The 24890-nt window shown below is 45.4% G+C and overlaps 1 protein-coding gene across 1 annotated transcript in view; it reads right to left on the bottom strand.

Moving 5' to 3' along the window:
- The window catches only part of KYNU (kynureninase), a 1315291-nt gene that overhangs the window by 176327 nt on the left and 1114074 nt on the right, over positions 1-24890 (bottom strand). The window contains exon 10 of the mRNA XM_069617389.1: positions 19125-19198. Within this exon, the coding sequence (XP_069473490.1) occupies positions 19125-19198 (74 nt within the window). The remainder of the gene's footprint in view (positions 1-19124; positions 19199-24890) is intronic.

Below are 24890 nucleotides of genomic sequence, written 5' to 3' on the forward strand. Positions count from 1 at the left end.
AAAATTCAAATGGCCAGATTACTCTCAGGCGTCCGCTGTCTCCCCCCTGCTGCATTGTATCATTACTCCTTCATCCCATACGAGGTTGGTTTCCACTATCTACAAGACGAGTTCCTATTAGGATGCAAAAATCAACACAGGAATGTAACGTCAGGATCAGATGGGAATCAGTGTTAGGTAAGATACTATCTGATGCTCAGTGGAAAGTGATCTGCATGCAAACATGATTTATTTCCCTAAACAATCATTGGCTGGTGACCCATTATAAGTTCCTATATCACGAATACTTCTCACCAGCGAAGCTTCACCGGTTCTACCCAGATAGGACATCCAGTTGCACTAGATGCAGCCAAGACATGGTGAATTTCCTCCATATAGCATGGTCCTGCCGCAGATACAACCGTTCTGGGCAGCAATAAAAAGTGCAATATCCACCATGGTAAACACCCCTTGGCAAGACTCGCCCGAACTCTGGTTGCTGGCACTGGTGGAGGGTGGTCCCAGAAGTGAGAAGAAACTAGCTGGTATAGCATCTGTAATTGCCAGGTCAGTCATCGCCAAGCCCTGTAGGAAACGTAAGGCACCAACCTTTCCGGGAATGGCTGAATAACATGAATTTGTGTGAAAAGGGGGAAACACAATATGCTGTGACACTACCAGCTTGCAGTAGGTCACTGGACTATTAGGTTTCCTTCAGGTCATATATGGCTGCTGACATGGACGACACAAACTCACCTCATCAAAAAGAGTTGCACGAGGACTGGCGGCCTGGCTAACATCAATGACCTAGTTTGGGGAACATGGACGATTCTTGTAGAATACGAACCTGCTTGTCCTTATCTCGGAAATTTTATATTTAATATGTGTGGACGAAATATGTGTGGACGACAATTGCTTGCTCCTCCTGTACAATCCTATTGAGATTGTACAGGAGGAGCACTGGGTTTGATTGGGGATGCTGGAAATGCATTATAGGGGCAGGGCCTCTGAATTCTTGTCCTTTTTTGCTTTTTATCATGTGTTCTGACTTGTTTTCTGTGCAGGAGTTCACGTTCTAGTGTATGTTTTTGGGCACCTGTGTGTGGCCCAAAGAGCAGGGTACGGGCTGGTGGCACCTCCGTGCTGAATTGACAGGTGCCCTGCACATCCTCCATTTTGGGATGCCCAGACCCTGTCATTGGAATCAGTGGATTCCTGATAGGAAACACAATGGCCCCTCTGGCCTCTTGCTTTCTATTGCCTGTTACTTTATATTCCTGAAGTCCCAGGAAGTCCTGACTCTGTCCCTTCCCCCTGACTGGCTGTTGGGTGGAAGTTCCATGTATGATGCTATGGGGAAGTCCAGGCCAGAATGGCTGGAGCCTTCCCAATGACTGTATTTTGGGGGTACGCCTGTGGGGTGGGACCTGGCTGAATGGAACGTGTGACGAATACACATTCTGTGTAATGGGTGTCTAGTATCTGGTGTGTGACACAATGACTGAGACAGCCCTGCCCGAAACTGGTATGAATGCAGTGTGTAGTGCTGAGTGGCATTGTACTTGTTGGAATCCACATTCTGTGTTGTGTATGTCTATCTGGTTGGAGAAGAATGGCCTGAATGCACTGTGCTCCTTTGCTCCAACATTTGATCCAAGGACTCCCTTGTCATCATCGTCGACCGCTTTCGTCCTGCTGGAGAAAGTCAAGGCGTCGACGGCCCAGGAGAATCCGCCGGTGGGTTTCCTGCCAGCGAAGACCTCAGAAATGCCAACAAAGCTACTGAAGCCAGCCGTGGTCGCATCCGTTCGCCAACACCAAACGCTGATGACCCGACCTCCTTGCTAGGCCAAAGTTCTTCATTAACTCTTTTCGGCAACAAACATTTGTCATCGAGGTGCACCGCACGCCTTTTCTTCACAGGACTTTCACAAGCTTTCATCAACGAGCACTGTGAAGATCGGGTCTGCTCCCTCAGCGACCACTTTTCACCTTGTTCTTCATCTCAGAAGTTCGACGAACCGTGGCTCCCGCTTGGAAGGGATCACACTCAAGAAGGGCCTGTCTATTTCCTGATGAAGAATTCTACAACACAAGGTACATTTGGGTTGCAGAGCTATAGAAGAATATAAGACTATAATAGACAATATATGGACTGGGCTTGTACGATATTATCTACAGGTTACCCAGATCAGGGGGATCCTCATACAGAATTGTGGCTAGTGGTAGGGACTCAGTAGTCTGCCAATTGTCTAACCAACTTGTCTTCCTCCTAAGTTTATGGCTGATATTATTTTGCTGTTTTGATTTGTATGCTATTTGACCTTCGAGGTACATTTGAAGTAATCGTGGTACCACATAGAACTCTATATATTTACCATTTTAGAATTGTCAGAGCACAAAGTGTATTATTGTGATTGTGTATATAACCTTAAACCTTATGTATATAAAGACTGTGTTTTAACTAATAAAGAGTGTAGACATTCCTTTGTGGGTGCTTGAGGACTACACTGTACTTAAGAACCAGCCTGCATCACCTCCTGAGAAGCTAGGCCTTGATTGCTCGACTATGGTACCAATAATAGAGAATCTTGGCTGGGGTCTTCTGTGCCTCTACTCCACCATATAGAGAGCAGGAGTACAGACATCCCCCTCCAGTCGTTCCTTTACAGGAGGCAAGGGGGAAGGAACGTATGTCATGGATATTGTTTATATATAATGAAACATTAAAAAGAGTTTAAGAAAATGCGGCTAGCACAGCAGAGATGTCCTGTTAGCAATAGTGAGGGCAAATGTCACAGCTGAATTAAAATGATATTACACCTCTCCAGGAGCCTGCATGTTTGCTAGGAAACAAGTTATATTTTAGTTGCTGTTTCTAGGGGGGCATTTTGCATTAGAGTACAGCTAGCGTGGGGCATGCAGGAGGGACACAAAGTGTTTATGTGATTTTTAGTTATTTAGCCACCCATTGACTGCTCAGAGCCATGCTATTCCCATTGGCCATTCCCCCACTTCCTGTCCCTCACCACCCAAATCACAACCTCCTCAAAATGTGTGGCCTGTGTGTAGGTAATAAATAGGCATTTGTCAGGCACTGCTGTTACATGCCCAGACACTCGGACCATTCTGCAGCTGTTAACAAAAATGAACATTTATTACCATTACAGAAGAGCCTGGCACATGCCAATCCGATGGCTAAACGAAAACCTGCACTGCACTGCAGGTTGTATCTAGTGCAGCACTTTTGAACGTCTGCACTTGCAGCCAGGGGTTTAATAATGCTGCTACTGTGAAGGGACTATCAGATATTTGCTATAGATGTAATGCCAATACATTTACAGCACACACTTATTTTTCAAGTTGAATATGTAATTGTGCATGTGTGAATAGTGTGTGTGCGTATCCAAACAACATTGTTGTGTGTGCAAAATAAAGCAGAGTCTGGCAGAGTCTGAGGAGTTTGAGGAGTGAAAGGAGTGGCGTCTGTTCTCCTTGCTGCTCTGCTAGAAACTCTTCTGTGTCTATTGAACTGGGCGTGTGTTTTTGATACAAAAACTGCTTTCTCCCACGGAGCGGGTGCGGAGTCTGGCAGAGTCTGAGGAGTGAAAGGAGTGGAGTCTGTTCTCCTTGCTGCTCTGCTACAAACTCTTCTGTGTCTATCGAACTGGGTGTGTTTTTGATACACAAACTGCTTTCTCCCGCAGAGCGGGCGCAGAGTCTGGCAGAGTCTGAGGAGTCCGAGGAAATCTGTGGAGTCCTGGACTGGAGTGTTCTCCTCCTCCTCTGACTCGTGCAGTTTTGGATTCCTGATTTCCCCTTTCCCCCTCCTTCCCTCTCCATGTCCCCTCTTGTCTTCCCTCGTGTCTTCCCATGCCTTCCATGTTTTCTTCTATGCTACGCTCTGTTCTCCTGCTTTCCCTTCCTTCTTCCCTTCCCGCTTCCCTTTCCCATGCACCTCTACGTTCTGCTCTCCTGCTTTTCCACCCTTCCCCCTGCCTTCCCTGTGTACCTTTTTGCCTCGCTGCTACCGGACCTTCTCTGCGCCTGGATTGCCTTCAGTGTGGAACAGCTGAGCTATGCGAGACACCACGAAACCAGCATCGTTCTCAAAAACGCGTGCTCAATGAAAATTAGAAGCTGCATCTTCCGGGAGCCGGGGACTTCTTTCTGAGCACTCTCCACCTCCGTTTACTTGCCTGCCATTGCACCAGCTTCAAGTAAGTGACAGCACGGCGTGCTCGCCACATAAAGATGTCAATGTTCACATGAGCACAGCATTAGTTGACAATAACAACTCTCAGGAAATGCAGGAAACGCCCTGAGTAAATACTTTCGATATCACAAACAAGGCACTCTCTCACGAAACGAATGAAAGTATCCACACAGCCCCGATGTTAAGCCCTGCAGTCGGCGAAGCAGTGAGTCGCCCCTCCTTTTGGCTTACTGCACAAAAACCCAGACTCATTTAAAAGTGGAAAAGGTTGCTTTAATGTGACAGGCCAAAGTTTACAATCAAAACGCTTAACTGGCTCCATGGCCTAACAAACTAAAGAGATATTTGAACAATCAATTAAATAACTTAAACATTTTCATTTTCATTTTCCCCCAACAATTAAATAATTAAATAACCAATTTCCTCCCTAATGATCCCTTGGATCCTACAGTCTCCTTGCCCCTTTTCCAGGCGTCCCGCTTTCTCCCAGGGGCCATGCCCCTCCAGGCTCAATACCTGTTCCCCCGGGGTGACCTGCTTGTGCAAACAGCGCCACCCCCTCCTTTCCCGTGTCATTCCCCCATTGTGCTTCCCTCCCCCCACATCAAAAGGGGCCATGCCTCCGGCGCCCCGCCCCACTTCGACCCCTTTTAAACTCCCCTCTACCCCAAACTCACCCTTCCTATGACCCGCAGCCAGCCTGACCTGCCACATCAGCAACATATATTACACACAAACTTTCACAATGCCCTGACCTGTCACACGAAACTACCAACCCTACCCTCATAACAGACCCCAAAAAACCAGAGAAAACTCCCCATGACATCTAGAAAACCCCCCACATAATCCCATGAACAATGGACCCCCCTATTCCATAACTGACATTACCCTAAAACCAAAATGAAGGGGTGGGAGGGCGGGACAATCACTAAGTCCTAACCGTCGCCTGCCTCCCGAACCTTCCCTGAGCCCTTAAGTATCCCTAGGGAGGCGAACTGCACCCCAACGGCCACTCGCTGGCCGTGTGCAGCACCAAAAAACTCCCCGGGGGAAACGCTTCGTGTTCCCCCCGGGGCCTCCCTTTTGGCTTACTGCACAAAAACCCAGAATCATTTAAAAGTGGAAAAGGTCGCTTTAATGTGACAGGCCAAAGCTTACAATCAAAACGCTTAACTGGCTCCATGGCCTAACAAACTAAAGAGATATTTGAACAATCAATTAAATAACTTAAACATTTTCATTTTCCCCCAACAATTAAATAATTAAATAACCAATTTCCTCCCTAATGATCCCTTGGATCCTACCGTCTCCTTGCCCCTTTTCCAGGCGTCCGTTTTCTCCCAGGGGCCATGCCCCTCCAGACTCAATACCTGTTCCCCCGGGGTGACCTGCTTGTGCAAACAGCGCCACCCCCTCCTTTCCCGTGTCATTCCCCCATTGTGCTTCCCTCCCCCCACATCAAAAGGGGCCATGCCCCCGGCACCAGAAAAACCCTCCCCCGAGGAGTTCTTTCTGCCCCAACCCCCACCCCCCAACTTTTCCACCTCAAACTTTTTACCCAGTCTCCCAGCCAAGCACCCAAGTCCGCCAGGTAGTGATTATTCCCATACACGGACAAGTGTACCCCAATCTCTCTAAAGATAAGGAGACCCTCATATGTTATTTCCTTATGGTCCATGACCTGCACTGCCACCGAGGCACAACATTTTTCCCTTTCTCTGTTTATCCCCTTCCTGTCCCGCTCTATTGCTCCCCCACTTCCACACTCATCGCGGCAAAAACTTAGTCCATACCACCACTGCTTGAGGCCACATTTCCCGCACCCACCCTAAGTCCCTCTTCATTTTCCTTAGCTGAGCCAACCCCGTATCTCTCACCAGGTCACTCTCCCCTGCATGCATAATCACCACCTCTGGAACCCCAAGCGTTCCCTCATCCCTGCCAATATAGGAAACAGCTGATCCCACCGCAGGCCCCCCAACCCGTGCCAATTCACCACCACTTCCTTGTAACTGCACCCCTGTTACCTTCCAAACCCCTTTTCTCCACTTCCTTCCCAGCCCGCTTAACAATTGAATGGCCAACAAATCAAAACTTGCGCCAACTCCCCTTTCTTTCGCGCAGCATCTGAAAAAGAAATTACAAAATCACTGACAAGTCAAAAATATTTCAACAACAATAGTTGGCCCACAAAGTCCTAACCACCTTTCCAACATCCCCATTATCAACCTCCCTGCCGTACCCCTTGTATTTCCCAGACCTCCAACGCCCCAATCTTTTCACCTTGTCTTCTGAAAAACCCAGCCTGGTACCCTCAGATGCTGCGCCCATCCTAAAGGAATGAGTCCCAAAAATCCTCTGCCTTTTCTCCCACTGCCACCAGCTCCTTCCGCAATACCCCTAGCACCTGGAACTGGGCATAAGACCTTGCTCCCACGACCCAGCCAAACCCAAGAGCCCCTTCCCTTCTTATCCGTCTTAGACCTTTTAATCTTGATGTCTAAACCTTCTTCTGTAATTTGAACATCTTCCCATTGCAGTCCCCCCTATCCCCCTCTTTTCCCCCGACCAACTCAGAAACCCTGAAAGCCCCCAAACAATAACCACGTAAAACAGTCGCAAACAGCTCCCCTACAAGCAATAAACCATTTGTTCCACTTGTTGTGCCCAGTTTATTCCTTTACAGTCCTGCATTGTCCCCCCTGCACCGGGGGCCCACGTGCACCCCCGTCCATGCAGGCCCTTTAGTTTATTACTCCTCTCGCCATTGCATCAGGGGCCAAACTGCACCCCCGTCCATGCTGTCCCTTCCATATAACTAATCTTCAAGCTCCTCGCATCCATTACCACCTTTTTCCCACCTGCACCAGGGGCCCTAGTGCACCCCCGTCCATGCAGGCCCCTTTTCTGCCTTACTCCTCTCCACCGCTGCACCAGAGGCCAAACCTGCGCCCCCGTCCATGCAGTTCCTTCCATATCACCATCTTCAAGCTACTTGCGTCCATTACCACCTGTTTCCCACCTGCACCAGGGGCCTAGTGCACCCCCGTCCATGCAGGCCCCTTTTCTTCCTTACTCCTCTCCACCGCTGCACCAGGGGCCAAACCTGCGCCCCCGTCCATAAATTCCTCTTCCGGCACCTTGCTTCGCTGCTTTTTTTTTTTTTTTTTTTAGCTGCACCAGGGGCCCTAGTGCACCTCCGTCCATGCAGACCCATCTCCTCACTTTTCCCTGCTGCACCAGAGGCGCTCCCGCACCTCCGTCCATGCAGCCTGAAGCCTACTCACCTTGTCGTGCGGCAAGCGTGAGGGCTTCACCACCGTCGTCCATGCCCTCCAAACGACAGCTACCTCTCCCTTAACAATTTCCACCGTTACATCCCCCCTGGGCCCTTCCCTACCTACGCGTCTTCCTCCTCACCCTTCTCCTGCCCCCTTTAAATTGCCCCCAAAAACCTTTCATCAAACCTTGTGCCCCCCCTTCCTTTTACGATAAACTGAGCCTGACCTACCAGCACACCCCAATTTACCTGGCAGGCGGTCCTTCCCTCCCACCCTACTTGCCCCGCTCCTCGCCCTGACCCACTGTCCCCTGCCTGAAACAATCTGTAACCGGATGCCGACCCGCACACCTGCTGCACTCGTGCTTAAATTTGCACATCCACCTCGTGCAGCCTTCTTTATTGAACGCCCAACATGCTGTCGAGGGCTGTCCACTGCCTCCTCCCCCCAAACCCCCATGGGCGGGGCGACCAAGAAAGGGCCGGAAAGGCACGGGCAGCCCACTTGTGTGTGCAATGTCGGGGCAGGCCTCGTTGGGGCCATCCATTGCAGCCAGAGATCCATGTCTATCTTCCCCCAGACCGAATGACTGTCCTCTGGCATTCTCGCTCTCAATTCCTCATCATACCTTACCCAGGCAAAACCCCCAAAACTCGTGAAAGCCTTCCTTATTACCTCCATATATTTAAGCAGGGCCACGCACGCTCCGTTAATTTATCGCAATACACACTGGCAGAAATGATAAACGCCAACGTCCAATTCTCAATAGTCACCGGGACCCTTGGGCGTGAAACGAGTTCCCTCTCTTCCTCCTTAGACCCCTCCTTTGCTCTCACTTCCCTATGGAGCAATTTAAAGACATCCACAAATTCCCCCACCTAAATCTTCTCCCTGGTCGCTGCCATCAAGTGCGCCCCCAATGGTTTTGTTATCCCCCTGTATGGCCATTTTTTTTTTTTTTCTTTTCCTTTCACTTCAACCTCCTTATCTTTTCCAGCTTGCACTTCGAGCATCAATAGCTCCCCTACTTTGTCCGTTTGGACCTCCACTGAGCAAATGCTCATTTCAACCCCTGCGGCTCCAATGGCCTGCACACCAACTTCTTTCCTTACACCTTGCGGTCCAGACCCTTCGTCCCCTGTCCGCCATGCAGATGACCATTCCCTGTCCCGCTCACCTCTTTCGACACCTGCTGCCTGTGGTCTGGCGTCCACACCGATGCTCCTCCTCTCCTTTCTTAGGGGGCTCCTACATTGTGGCTGCTAGCTCATGCCCGAGTTGAGTTGATGATCTTCTTGTTAGCCCGGGGCGTCCGCCCCGCCACTCCTTTGACGTCTTCTCGGCGGGGTTGTGGAAACCCCTGCCTGGTCCTCTTCTCTCAGGCGAGGCGTTCCGTCCTCCACCCTGGAAATCCTCATTGCTAGGGGCTGTGCTGCACCCTCTAGGCTCTCCTTGCGCTGACCGAGGAGGGGCCGTACTGAAACCCTCTACCTCCACCTGCCCAGCGGGGGCTGCGCAGCACCCTCCGCCCTCACTCCTCCTACCCGGGGGGGCCGTTCCGCGCCCCGCTCTACCTTCCTCTATTGATGGGGACCTCTCCCTCCTTCCCCCACCTGCACTCTTCTGTGGGTATTTACCACCTCTTCCCCTCTCCCCTGTCGCCCCCTTCTGTGCCCCATCACCGCCCCCACTGAGGTTCCCTTGACCCCCTTCTTCTTGAGCACTCCTACTTCTCTGGGGGTTTCATTCACTCCCTCCCACAATGGCTCCCCACCCGAAATCATTTCGCCCCCGAACGCCCTCCTGTCTATCTCCCCCCTCCTCTTCCTGCCCCTGGATTCCCAAATCTACCCTCTCCCTGCCGCGGGGGTGCAAGTCACCACTGCCGCGAGGGCCCCATCAGCCGCCGCTCTACTCTGCGGCCTGCCCCCACCTACCTCCACTACTCCCGTTACTTCCCCTACCGCCCCCTCTAACTGGGCCTTAGATGCCCTGCTAATAATTTCCAATGGCTCCCTCAGAGCCCTAGCATCCACCAGACACCTCTTACTGGCTCCCTGTCCCACCATTTGTGCACCAACGCTCTGACTGTGCACTACAAATATGCCCCTTGCCGCTCAACTAACCAAACTAAGCCCCCGAGCCAGCACCTACCCGTGGAACAATAAACCTCTGCTGGGTAGACCATGAAAAGAAATTGGGATATAAACTAAAATATCCCCTTACAGAGTTAAACCAACTCTATAATTCCACCTAGACAAAATAGAACAATTATTCTATTTCCCATTTTTTTTTTTTTTTTATATAGCCCCCCACCTAATTAACACCCTGCCCTGAGAAACCCCCTCCCTTCGCTCCCCAACTTTTTTTTTTTTATACACCCCCCCACCTAATTAACACCCTGCCCTGAGAAACCCCCCCCTTCGCTCCCCAACTGCCCCAAGCGAAAAAACACACCAAAACCAACACCCGCGGTCACTTTGGGGCCAAAAATCAAATATATGACACTACCCCCTGGCTGCTCACAGGCCGCACCGCACCCACACGCTTCCTTCCCTGCTGCAAAACAAAACGGTCCCTTTAAGGGCGCCGCACTGCCCCCTTGCGCCCCGCCGCTGAAACCGCGCACAGGGCTGCGGTCAGAAGCAGGGAGAAACACCCGGGGACAAAAGCACTCCGAAACTTAATCCCCACGGCCACCAAGATCGCCCACGCCAAACCACAGCTGCTCCAGCAATCCCAGTGCCCCATAGTCGGGAAGCAGAAACCGCTCGTGCCCGACAAGGGCCACAGAAGCCGACCCTCAAAACCCCCCCACCGGGCCACACAGAAGCCCCAGAAAGTGAAAACGAACGGCGCCCGCAAGATCAGGAGGAGGTACCTTATTTACGATACCTCCGCTAACGTATACACCTGATTGACAAATAGTATTATTATTTTTATTTATTTATTTATTTTTTCTTTTTTTTTTTATATATATACTCTAAACTACCTGCCTCCAATAACTAATACCCTTCTACCCAGCTCCTCACCTCCACTCAACAAAACCCCCTCACAGGCCCCAATCAGGGAAGGCTCGGGAGCAGGCGACAGGACAATCACCAAGTCCTAACCGTCGCCTACCTCCCGAACCTTCCCTGAGCCCTTAAGTACCCCTAGGGAGGCGCTCTGCACCCCAACGGCCACTCGCTGGCCGTGTGCAGCGCCAAAAAACTCCCCGGGGGGAAACGCTTCGCGTTCCCCCCGCAACCCCCCTTGTGTCACCTCTCAACCGGAAATATTGTTCCCTTGCGAGAATTAGTGTGGCGCTCGCTGAACAAACGTTCCTCTCCAATAGTTAACAGTGATGGTTTGAGTGTGACACATGATCCTGTGGAGGGGGGGGAGCTGAAAGAGGCCATGTATTCAGGATTTATGACTCAAATGTCTGCCTGAGTGAGAATGGTTGTTTGAACTTGGGGTCCCTGCACACTCGTTTTTACAGCACTTTGGAAAATCTTGTACCCTCGCCATTGCTCAGCTCCGTATGTGTCCAGGCTACCGAGGATGTGGACAATGTGTTCTGCCCCTCGCATGGCCACTCGGAAACAAGCGCAACCAAACCAGCAAGTTTTGCATATATCCAGCTTCCACTAAAAACAATAGACTGTAAAGTGTCTCAGTGCCACGGAAATAGAAGAAATTCACTAGATGTTGTGAATAAAGTTCTGCTTGATCTTACACGTCTGAACAAAGACAGAATTCACTCCAATCCAAACAAAACTGCTGCCGTTGTGGCAGAGTCTCTTACTGATCATTCTGATTCCATAAAACCCAAAATAGAAAAGCCTCATCAACCTAAAACCACGGAGGCAACGACTTTCCTCAAACGCAGGACAGTCAATTCGAGCATTTCTCCCAACATTTGATGCTCACAGAGAAATAAAATTAAAATGGTGGATCTAGCGTCCAAAATTTCTGCAAACTTCACAAGTGAAGAAATGACGAGAGATAGACTGTTGTCACGTCATCAGAGCTATCATCCTCCGATTCCTCCATAATGGAACGGCTGTTTCCAAAAATCAGAAGGCCAGTATACCATCAGAGGCGTTTCACCCAATCTGAGTCATTGCATGACGATACAATGAGAAATGCCCAATATATGAAAGAGTCACAAGCAACCATAATGTCCTCTATGACAATTTCAATGGTGCCATTTATTAAGATGTACAAACATCTTAATGAGAACATTAAAGATCTCTCAAGTGTAGTTTCTTCTATGAACAGTAAACTTTTGAATTCTGAAAATACACTCAGTGCCCTTAAGGAGGCCCTGTACGGGATGCATAAGAAGACTGACTGGGCCTTGGAAATATTGGCTGAGTACACCAAAAATGCTAACTTAGACAAAAAATTGTTAGCTGAAGTAGCGAAAGAAGCACTGAACCTCTTTCAACAAAAAAAGAGGTGAACCTTTCATGTGCGAAACTCGGATGTGCTGGTTGCCAATCATCTCTACCCTCTGTTCAAGCCAATCTTGTTAAGAGATCTATGCACTCTGTCATGTCAATCGTGGATTTGGAGAAGCCAAGGACGGCCCCTTTGAAGGATGTCCCTAACAGACACACTGTTAGGCCTGAGTCCTTGACTATGGATGAAGCAATTCCTACTCAAAGCAAGGCACTACCAACTGAGTTGAAACAACCGCAAGATGCCTATGTGATGCTAGTCGTGGACGAAGAAGCAGGAACACCCATGCCATCTAAAGTCCTCACTCCATACCCGGACGACAACCTGATGCCCTCTCAGTTTATCGCAATCTTAAAAGAGAGTCAAGCCGCAGGAAATTTGGGCTTGCAAGACCCTCAAATGGCATCGACATCCAAGACATGCCCAAATCCTCAGATTATGAACATCTACCTCACCCTCAAAGACGAATGTCAATGATAATGCTTCTGGACTTTATGACATATTTAAAATACCTGGTAATATTCAAGGTCCTCAATCAACACAGTCCCATTCGATGGGTGCAACCCTAAAGAAATCTAAAAATCAACCTTTGTAGAGAAGAAAATGAGGAATTGACTCCCGTAAATGTCTACGTAATATTAAAACAGTCAATGTGGCGCTAAATAAAACTGTTGTAAATGAAAAAAGAGGTAAAACAAAAGCTCTCTGTGAATGACGAAGCACCAGATGTCATCTCATGCTCCAGTGATGTCTCTGCAGAGCTGTTGAACATGTCAACATATGAAGATGAGGACACTGCGGACGCAACTGCGTCGGAAGCAATTCCGCAGGCGGTCAGAAATGACATTCATGATATTGCCTGCCTGGAGGGCTCAAGCAAGGACAAAGGGATAAGTCCCCATAACATAGGCGTAAGCCTCCCTGAACTGCCACACCCATTTACCATGACACAAGATGCAAAAAGTGAGGCTTCAGACCTGGCGCTGACCCATAAAGACGTTCTGAGGGAAAAAAAGTTTACCTCCACCTAATAAAGCGACACGAGTGAGTGTGCAAAGTGATTCAACAACCTCCGGATTGCAAGAGGAACCTTCTCAACCTCCGATAACGTTCATGACTCTTGATGAGAAAAGAAGGAAGCTGGCAACTTCGTCACTTTCAAAAGGTGAATCCACATGTGCTAAAGATGAACAACCTAGAGTTCCCCTTAATACAATGTCACAAGGGGGTGGGAGTTTGTTATGTAATGCTCAACATGATCCATTCAAATCGGTGGAAATGACACGTGCTACTCTGAAAAACAAAGATAAGTACCTGAAACCAGGAAAATTATGCCCCAAACTTTCAACGATAACAAGGCTAATTTGTTTATCCAAAAAACACAACACTTACATCAAGTGCTATTGGTATGCATTGAGTCTTCAGACGATCTAATCCTGAACCGCCACAATGTTTTATGGCTATGTCATCTTGTTCCCACCCTTGGAGCGATTGAATCCGAGGATTTGAAAGTGGTGGAATTTTTCAATGAAAGTAAAAACGATGCAGTGATATTACACGTCCAATCCCGCCCTCTGCCTGAATCTTCACGTAGCACTACATTCAGTTCGCCTGACCGTGAAAACGAAACGCTAAAATCTTCTGCGACAAAAGACCTAGTCGCTGCAATGATCCCATTGGATGTACCTAGTTTCACTTCTATAAACTCTGATCTACCTACGAAGTTACAGAAGGAGGAACTCATAAGGATAACAATTCAAGGGGCAAATAGACCAACCACTGAACCAGATGAAGTAGAGTCAGCTCTAACTTGGAAAGTCAGGGTAATGACTGGTCCTGGGTAGCAGATGCTTTAAACACGAAACAGGCCAAGTAATGCCAGGCCCACTTGGGCCCCAAGGAATGCACGATGGGATCATGGAACACAAAGGGCTTCCAGCATCTTTTTTCAACTGCATGGGCTGAAGACCTCGATATAATCTGTTCACAGGAAACTTGGTTAACTGAAATTCCGATAATTGAAGGTTATAATTGAGATAGTGATGACCCCAGCAATTAAAAAAGCAAAGGGAAGACCCATGGCTGGCTTGCTACTGGCGGCTAAGAAAGCATCTGGTTTCAGGATCGAGAGATCAGTGAATATTTCTCCATTCATTCAAGTAACCGTTGTTAGCTCATCCCAATTAGAAAATGCTCAAATACCCTAGCTTTACATCATCAATTTATACTGGAATCATTCTGCAACAGGAGGGGTGGCCCTTATTGACCAGGTCTCAGCCGTGATTGATGACTTAATTGAAAAAGAAAATCCTGTGGATTTAATCATATGCATTGACTTGAATATCGATTGTATTAGACAGGAAGATCAAGCCAGTGGCAACACGAAAACTACCATCCAACATGCGCAGTTAACAAATCAATGGTGTCTTGAAATAGATCTGCGTAGGCTAATGATGCTGAATGGTAACACAACTGGTGACATCCCAGCACAAGCGACTTGGCGTAGACTTGGTCAAAGCTCCACTCTGGACTAAATATTTGTGTCAGAAAACATTCACACAAGGACCACTCACCTTGAAGTCGCTAAAATGACTCCTAGTGACCACGATATGATGAAATTAAAATTCAACTACTACACTCGACGAGAAGAAGAGTCCTGGCCACACGCTGTGAGAGCAGGGGCATGCAGGTTCCGATGACATCTACAAGGTGAGGAGGTATCCACCATTACATCAGAATTTCAGTCAATATTGTGGTCCGTAGAATGTGAACACCTGCTGACACAATTTAAAGAACGCAAAAAGAGTCTGAGAGAAGTTGACTTTGCTTCAAAGCATTAATTGTATCTAGAAATGTTGCAACGGAAAAAGAACGCTGAGGCAGGATCTAAGAAAAGTCCAACGATCGCACAATGCCAACACCAAAGAATGTAAAAGATTAATTAGACAAACTTATAAGAACTGGCTCAAGTCGCATAAGGCCATTATGCTACAAAACGATTCTGAACTGATGTTTTCGAAAATGGCCAACAAAAACTCTGCTGACTTTTGGAGGCTGATAAATAACAACTTAGCCCCACAAAATGCTTTACAGTCGAACTCAGTTTCGGAAACAGAATGGGCGCAGTTTTACACTAATCTTTTTTGTAAGGATGAAGTAATTGAGGCATGGAAAGCTACGACCAGGACTCTCTGGGATTTAGTGTTTGAAAGAGAAGAGCTCCTTCAAGTAATTAAAAGCGTGAATGCCTCTCGAGCCCCGGGTCCGGACGGCCTAACGAATTACACCATCAAGCGTCACCCGGACTAATTGGCAGACTTTTGCGTTGCTCAGTTTGATAGAATAATCAAGTGCTGTGCCACCCCAAAATCGTGGAAGAGCACTGTAATCGTTCCCATTTTCAAAAAAGGAGACAGAAGTAACACAAAAAATTACAGACTGATAGCCTTGCTTGATGTACTGGGGAAAATCTCTGCTACCCTCCTCCGACAAAAATTATTAAAAGGGTCCAAAGAGACAGACCATGTGAACCCAAGACAAGCAGGTTTTGTAAAGGGGGTAGAGTGTGGAGTGAACGCCTAAACCTGCTGAAAATGGAATCTCACAGATCTAGCACCAAAGTCTATTTAGCCCTAATAGATCTTTCATATGCGTTTGATAGCATAAATAGAGAACTGTTGTGGAGAAACTTGAATGCTTGGAACTGTCCACCCAGTTTGTTAGCTGCCATCCACGAGTTACATTCCAACAACAATATCAAGATCAGACTAGACAGGAAAGGCACGCTATCTGCACCAATTAACACCTATAAAGGTGTCAAACAGGGCTGCCATTTGGCAGCGATACTTTTTAATATGTTTATATCGGACATCAATGTCACCTTTAACGGTGTGAACGTGTTTCCAGCAAGAATCCACAGTTCTCAAATTGACTAGCTTGTATATGTGGATGACCTTATCCTAATTGACCTTACACCCATTGGTCTCCAGCGGAAGCTTACGATCCTTGAATCTTATGTAACAGCGAATGGGCTGAACATAAATAAACAAAAATGCGAAATCCTAATCTTTGAAAAACTGATAAGAAATAGGAGAAACAGTAAAAAATTCAAATGGTATCTTGCTAAAGAACAAATCAAGATTCTGAAAAACACCACTTACTTGGGCATGAAGATCAGCGCAAGTAGGAATGATGCGCCATGGGTTGAGGTGTGGAAAAGCAGATGTCGCCAGCTGGCATGCCAAGCGAGCCTGATAAACAAAAAATATGGGAAATTCTTATTAAAGCCAGCCACTACTTTTTTCCAGCAAAAAGCCATCCCGGCCCTTAATTACGACGGGGAAAATGTGTTTGGATGTCCAGACTCATTATGGAACTCCCTTGAAAATATCTTCTGGACAAACGTGTTACATTTGCCCAAGGAATCATCAACGGTCTGCATAAGATTCAAATTGGGCTACATTTCAATACAAGCTAGAGTATCGTGGAACCTACTCAGCCAGAAAAATGATGCTAAAGGTTCCAGTATCACAGATCCAAATATTACACAAACCAGATCTGGGAAAAACGTATACGATTCTCTCCAAATGGAATGCACTTTGTCTTGATGTCTTGGATCAATACGATATTACTCTACAGACTCTGATTGAAAACCCAGAGTTAGCCAAGAGAAAATTGTGGAGAGCAAACTGGATTAATACTTGTGAGCTAAGGTTGAAATCGAAATTGATGACAGAGGTCCCCGGAGAGGCAAGAGCTTATGGTCAGCTTCAAGCTTATCTGACTTGCTTTCCCGATCAACACTCGAGAGCTCTTTACATGCATTTCAGGCTCAACTTAATGGCAACTAAGGAACGCCTAAGCAACTTGACGCAATTTGCTGAATTGGCTTTAATATTTAGATTCTGTGGTGCCAACAAAGAAACTTTGAAACACTTGACGATGTTCTGCCCTGCGTTTCTTCAACATAGAAAAACTATTTTTGACCCAATTATTAGCAATGACCAAACTCTGACCGCAGAAGAGTGGTGGAAAGCCCTGTTTGATGGGTCAAACAAACCAGTGATATTTGCGTTGATGTTGTTCCTGCGAGTGCTAAAACAACGTTTAGATGCGGAGAAAATAACTTTGAGGCCAGTAATTGTGTGAGACTGTTACACCGGACCCCATAAACAGAACCTCGTGCTAATTACCAGCAAAATGATGAGTAGTTGCTGATAATAGGATGAAGGGGCCCTAGAAAGATGGTGAAGTGGTGTGTTTCTTTGTGATTTGTTATGTGCTATGTTTTTTAAAGGTTTAATTAAACCAATAAAATAAAAATAAAAAAATAAAGCTAATGCTACCCCATCGGCGTGTCATCTAGCTGTATTATTTAGATTTGATAGTGAAAATACCAGTTTCCTCTGACAGACTAGCATAATATGCCTTTACTTGATGGCGTGCTAATGTTTGAGGTTGTCTCCATTCAACTGCGTACAGCTATAATCTCCACTTCTTATGGGCCAGTGGAACGCATGTCAACAATAATGCAGTTTTCAAGATGGGGGTGGGGGTGACTTTGGCTTTGGAAGAGTAGCTCTTATTGACCACAGAGCCAATTCACATATTATTGGCTTTATTTTGGCTTATCGTCAATGCCTAGCCTAGTTCAGCTCATTTGCAGACAGTTTTTTTACGAATCAATATCAAGTTTCGAGTTGTATAGTAGAAGTTGTTTCCAACAGGGCTCACGCTGTGTAGGTTTTCTTTTTTTCAAAGGGCTTCCATCTACAGGTGTGTACCCCATCATAGCTATTTATCAACAAATACACTCAAATGAAGTCAGACCTGTTCCTTCATCATCTTCTGCTTTAAACAGGATGCACTTCTGTTTGGAATGAAAAACCAACAGCACCAGAGAACAAACAAAACGATGCTGCATGAGGCGCCGTTTTTCTGACATATGTTATGAGTATATGTTTGCAATGTATATTCACGCATAATCTGTTATTTTCTACCAAGTAATGCTAATAATTTCAAATAGGAGTAAGGGGAAACCAGATACTCCATTTTAGGTCATGGCAAAAACTAAACCTTCCATCACAGAGTATTTATCCTCTGACTGAATAGTGTCCACAGGTACTTTGCGGAATCGTCTGCCTGTCAAACAACACTTTGCACGCAAGGACTTGTAGATACATAATTAGAATGGATGCAGTGAAACTACACACCCGATAATGCACAGCTATTGGATTAAAAGAGAGAACTTTCTGGCTGAATGCTAAACGGAATATCCCGGGACTTTTTGACAAGAACATGCCGTGGATCTTTAGTGATGGCAGCGTTTTTCGTATATTTTATTTTATGTATTGAACATCTGTATAAAGTTGACAACATCACATCTGTGCATAGCAATTGGATGTATTATTTTAAAAATTTAAAACATAACCCGAAATGGGATCAGTCTCTCATTCACTATGCAAAGCAGCACCTGTACAATTAAGTGCAAAAACATGACAATCACCCTTTCATGCGGTGCATTTTGTTCGCAGGCCACTGGCAGACATCTGTCACTGTCATTTAAATGAACTGAGTATTACATTACATTTACAAAAACGAGCCCATAATACAAATGTATGATCATTAATTATATTATGATTTGCATATGTTTACCTATTGTAATATTACAAAGGCTAGCATAATATGAAGCCACTGGCAGCAAAGCCGCCTTGCTTTCACGCCATCACAGGCCACAATACTGGATCCCTGTGATTGTGTTAAACAGTTCTGAACCTAATGGTTGGATTTACTAAAGCGTGTTCTCAAAAATGTGTGTTCAGGGCGAAAAATAATCAAAACCTTGATAAACAAAATACCAGCATGTTGAGAAAAAAAGGGTAAACGACGCATATTCAGGATATGAATAACGTGTTGTTGTTTCAATCAAACCATTACATCCAGCTGCCTAATTGTTTGTCGTAATATATGTACAACTAACTCCAGCTTCCCCAAGGCAGGCTGCTGAATTAGTCATCTCATCTCACGACTGTCATGATAACATATGAGTACTGTCTGTGTGGTAAAATGTTGGTAACGTGCTAGAGAAAACAACATGTATACTTCCTTGTTATTATAGTCTACGTTAGTGCAGTTAAAACAGCTTGTATTCAAACAAGTGTTGTTAAACGTGAATGAATCATCAAACCTGGGAAACTTACGCTGGTTTCATGGTGTTATAATGCTTTTGGTGAATGAAGGCTCCGGCAAGACCGCCCGCTCCCGAGTTCAAATACTGTAATATTGAAAAGGAGGTTATGTGATGGACATGTTTTAACTCTTAACATTTAGATATGGAGCATTCGTTTGTTTTTTTTCTTCTTACACAGAATACAAGTTACACACACATACACACAAAGTAAGAACATTCTGTATTTCTAAAACAGTGAACAATATTTAATACAATATGCTGACACATGAAAGGTGCATCGACCATAAGATCTCTTTAGAACTGGAACTTTCTTTGACTTTTAAAGCAGTGGTCTGAAACATGTGTACCACAGACGTTTTGCAGTCCAAATACAATGCCCTCCACCCATCTCTGCCCCCACTGATTAGGCTGGCTGGTGCTAATCAGAGTTACAATCCACAATGGTAAGCCAGTGATGGCAGACCACTGTTCAAATTCCCTGAATCACAGAGAATTTTCCTATGGGATTGCACCATTATAAGACACGTCTGTGAATCTGGACACAAAAAGTTTACTTTACAAATGAATACAGAACAAATACTATGTTCATACCAACTGGGTTCACTAGCTGTGCAATTTGCAACGTCTGCACATATTACTGGGAAAGTCTGTGACAAACGAATCCTACAGAGAGAATGCCCTGGGTCATGTCTTCTGCCAAACAAATATTTTTTTGCATTTGTCAGTTCACGGATCAGCTTATCTGTAATGAAACCTGCCCGGATGTGTTTTCTTTCCGCTGTAATTGTGTCAGAGACACAGTCCCACTGTAGAAATACTATAGGGAAAGATAAGCATAGAATGTTTTATTTTTTATTTCAAACATTAACTGAAACCCTACAGGACACAAAAATGACGTTAAGTTGAGCAACATGTTTTTTTGTGTCAGGTAGGAAATGCCTTCCACTATGCCAACATCCTCAGGCTCCTCTCTCCTGAAAAGGCCAGGAAGGGGCCTTTCATGCCGCGTCCAATGGTTGTGCATCCAACCTACACCTGCATTTGATCTCAGTGAGGTTTTGAGGGCTTCCTCTTAATTCTTACATAGTGACCAGAAGAGGAACCAGAACAATCTATTGCATCCAACATATGTAGACCAAACACCTAACCTACAGTAAAGACTTAGGGCCTAGTTCACAGTGTGGGGTACATTTACCCACCCGGCAGAATTCCCCTCCATCACCAATCTGCACTTCAGAAGTTACCAGCAGAATGGCGGTGCTGGCTCCTTTGAGTGCCATTCCCTTGCATCAAAACTGTGTTTGCAGCTACACAAATGATGGCTGCACTGTCTTTGCCAACCACCTATTGGGCAAGATGGAACAGGGAACACACCGAGAAAGGCTGACAGTGTGTTTCCTGATGTGCACCAAAGAAGAGAATTACAAATCAGTGCTGCTTTGCTGCTAGTTCAAAATGTCCAAATAAGAAAGGAAATATTTTGCATTAAAATGATGGAGCCTGATGCTCCTTTTCATCTATTCAACAATACACAGTTCTGATCCAGTGAGACCCAGCTATGCCCAACCATATTCAGGTTGTGTTCCAGCAAAGGAAAGCATTTCTCACTGGATGACAGGCTGTGTCAGGCTGTGTCAGGCAAAATCTGTGAAATCACAAACAACTTTACTCCCAGCCGTACGGGAAAAAGGCTTCACTTTGCAACAAAATATCATAGCGGAACTCTTCAAAAGAAGTCCTATTCCTCTCTGCCTATGTTAATATCAGGGAATCTTTGCCTTGAACAGATGGTTGTGTAAGAGAAACTGACTAGGGCTGCAAACAATGTTGTAACTGGGAGTGGCACCCTGGCCTGTTGCTCTCAGTGCAGACAAAGGAATCCTTGGGCTGAATCGAAAAAGCTAATTTGGGTGTGACGGACAACAAACTGCTGGTAGGAAGGAGAGACATGTGACCTCTGAGTCATCCCAGACCTTGGAGGCAGAGACAAACCATTGTGTGGATTCAGAAAGCACAGCACATGTAGGTTTTAGAAAAATGCTTATAACAAATTGCACTGGACTGACCAAAATGTGAAACTTTGAGATTGTTAAAATGAAAAATTCGCTCACAGTTGAAGACTAAGCTGGACTCTGTGCGATGTTCTGAGACCAAACCCCGGAATTATTCATATTGTAGCTACTATGTTTATGCCAAGAACGAGAAAAATTACAGAAATTTGCTCAGATGGGGTGTGCATGCATGTCTAAAAATTGGTGCAGAACTAATATTGAGAAACCCACGAAAAGCGCGAAAAAATTGTCATTTCTAAACCAAAGCTCTTAGGAAGATGAGAGTTGAACAGAAATGTACTTTAGTTAATCTGTCATGTGATTTATGTAATATTATCAAGTTATGTATATTGTAAATATTTGTTTTATGAAAAATAAGATATACTGTACAGAGACAAAGGGGAGTGTTTTCCCCCAAGCCATAAAGATGACACAGGATGACACGCTGATCCTTTCCTCCAATCAGGAGGCAGGGAATCCTCTAACCTATCAGATCCTTAGAGGGTTAGGCATTGTAGAATCAGCTACCACACCCACTTTGGAAATGCATAAATAGGGACTGCAGAGGACAGACAGGACACACACACTTTCCACTTCTCAACTAATTTCTTGGCGATGCACCCTGCAGGAAGATCCAGGCTCCAGACATAGACCAGAACTTAGAATCCAGACTCCAGAACTTGAAGCGGAAAGGCCCAATCCCAAAAGCTGAACCCTTTTCAGCAGGCCTTCAGAATCTAGCGACCTGATTCTAACCCCTAAACTTCCAAGGGGCTCTCACATTCAACAGCCGGGCTGTGCTGTTTTGCAATGCTAGCCAAGAACCCTGTGCTAGAACCAAGACCCAGACCCGCAGAGAAAGCTGTAACCCAGAACCCATTATATCCAGTCCAAGAGGCCGCGCAGACCTCAGTGCCATCCTGAGACCCGAGTGCCTGTCCGGTGGTGAGAGAGAACCCCAGCCAAACCCTTGACCAGATCTTTGACCGGGCCCACTCCATTCCAAAGCCATAGGAGTGAGTATCCAGTCTAGAACTGTACATAACCAATCTCTTAGTTTAAAAAATTCTATTCCATTCATTTCAACCCATCTAGAACTGCATTATTGAATCTCTTTTGTCTATTCTAAATTCTTCTCTCCTCCACATAATCCTTGATCATTGTCGTGATAATCATCTTGGCGCTAATATATATTTTCTGGAGAAAGGCAATCATCTCGTTCAGACAGAAACCATCTGGAGGCACCTCTGGATAGGTGGCTGGGGGATTGTGTAGTTTTCAGCTCCATAGACTCTCTAGTGTTAAGAAAACTTTGTTTCAAATCTTCAATAGCGCATCTTTCATTTTGAAATCTTGACTTTATTTCTGAAAAATCATTCTGAAGCTAAGATCCTAAGCTTTCTAACGAACCCCATACGACATTCCAATTCATTATAGTTTTTCCGTAATCACAATTCACACACGCGGAGAAATTGCCGCAAATTGCAATTTAGCTCAATTTCAACACATGTCAGAATAGCTGTTTCTTGTTTTCAACTGCTGAAATTCATTTTCAATCTGATATTCATGAATCATTGTTAGTGTTGACCTGTACCAATCCAAAATAACTCTCACTAGTGCTGCATCTCCTTTAGTGAATTAAAATAATTTTAGCATATTTTCCCATCCATTGCAATCACATTCAAAAGTATTTTTGCCTGTTTTAAAATCAAACCTGTTCTCTCTAAGCTTGCTGGGGGTACTGGGACTGAACTTCATTATTGATTGTATTCCTGAAACCTGTGTGCCCTCATTTCCATATCTTCATATTGCATAGTGGGGGGGAGTGAGTAGTCACAGGGGAAAAAGTGATTGTATTCTCTTTTGATTGAAACCATATCAAGTTTATTTCTGTGTTGCAATTTCCCATCCTTGCATTTCCTTGAATCATATAAAGTATTCACTGCTACCTTATCCTTTCTATTCCTACTCCTAACTGATTAAAGAGGTTGTTGATATCATATTGATGATCACCGTTCATATTCATAAGTGTGCTATTCAGATATTATTTTATTCATAAAAGTGTGATATATATTGTTCCATTCTTCAAATAAACCTTTTAATTTGCAAATAAAACTACTTCTTGGCTTAGTGGGATCGGGGAGATTCAAAGAGAGGGCCATTACATAAGGGTTCATCATCCAGATGTAAAGAACTTTGACATAAAAATATATAAATAAGTGCTTCCATTGGGCATCCCATACTAGGCATTGGGTTAGTTGGAGTGCTGGATTGAAGTCACTTACAATGTGTAAAAGGGTTGCTTTTGCAAAAAAGAAAAATGTCTGTTTTAAAAGTGTAATGTTGAATAAGGCCCTGTCCTGGCCTTGAAATCTTAGGGGGGTTTGTTTTAGCAGACTTGATTCAGAAAAAAATAAATAAGAAAATAAATAAGTGCATTTACTGTGGAAGCCACAGAACCGGTTTTCCTGTTCGGCTTCAAAGGACATTTGCTTGCGGGGAACAGGATTTGCCTTCCCCCAAAGGGGCCAGCCTGTTTGAAACTATGAAGGGACAAAGAGGAAGCATCTCACATGCTCACCAGACTTTGTGACTGGGCTAGAGCCTGGTACAATAGATTCCAGGACAATTAGGAGTGAAATTGCAAATTACACTTCCCCTCAACTTCAACTGGGGGGCTTCAAAGCCAACTCCAGAGCAACCTTGGAAATGATGCCCTTATTTGGGTGACAATGCTGGCCATCTGGCTCAAAAAACTATTTAATTAATACACTTTAAGGCTGTTATTGCTGCAAAAGGACAACACAGTAATGTAAGTGTTTTCCAGTTTAAATGTAATTTCTGTGGCTTTAAAATTGTATATTCTGAGGAAATTATATATGGTGCCACTTTGAAATTCAATACTGACATGCCTTATGATAATATGTATACATGTATAAAGTTATAGAATTGTAAGTGAAATATTTCCCACCAGAAAGTGCGAAAGATTATTAGATGGATGAAACAATATCGTACAGACCTGGGAGTTGGACTGCCATGTTCTGTGTGGAATATGCCATTTGCCTATGTGATTTGCGAAAGCACCACAACTGTAAAATGTGCAATTTATGTCAAAGCTGATTTTAAGCAAAATTAACTGTGGGAGGGCCTGGACATAGTAAACCCAAACCATAAAACACATGTCATGTCTCTAAAGTCCAACCGACTGACAAAAAGGTAGTAACAATAAACCCTAACCAATCCAGTTGTTTAGAGGCATGTCCAGCCAAAGCCTGCCCCCATGGTAAATCCTGTGATATCACCCACCTTATAAAAGGGGGGAGCTCACAGAGATAGGACACATACTCTTCTGAATTTTCCAGCTGCTGCGTATCCACACATTTCATATTCATCCTACAGATTCCAGATCCACTGCCAGGCCAGGGCATAGCTTATCCTATCCAGGCAAAGCAACCCTTCAGAACTAAACCCCATGCTAAAATCCCACTAACTCAGGGAGAAAGGGGGAACATATGTGGTACCCTTTTGGAGAGTATCCTTTGACCAGACAAGCATTTTGCCCCACTACCTGCATGCCGTTGTGTCCTGACCAGACAGGCCCAGCTGTTTTCTGTTAGGAGAGTCCCACAATGGCACCGTGACCAGAACCCTTGAGTCGAGAAACCCGGTTGGCTGTCCCACATCCCAAACTCCAGCGCTGATTGTGAGTATCTCCCCATCCCAAA

Source organism: Ambystoma mexicanum, chromosome 9 (genome assembly GCF_040938575.1).
Source record: "Ambystoma mexicanum isolate Mex_15411 chromosome 9, UKY_AmexF1_1, whole genome shotgun sequence".
NCBI lineage: Eukaryota > Metazoa > Chordata > Amphibia > Caudata > Ambystomatidae > Ambystoma > Ambystoma mexicanum.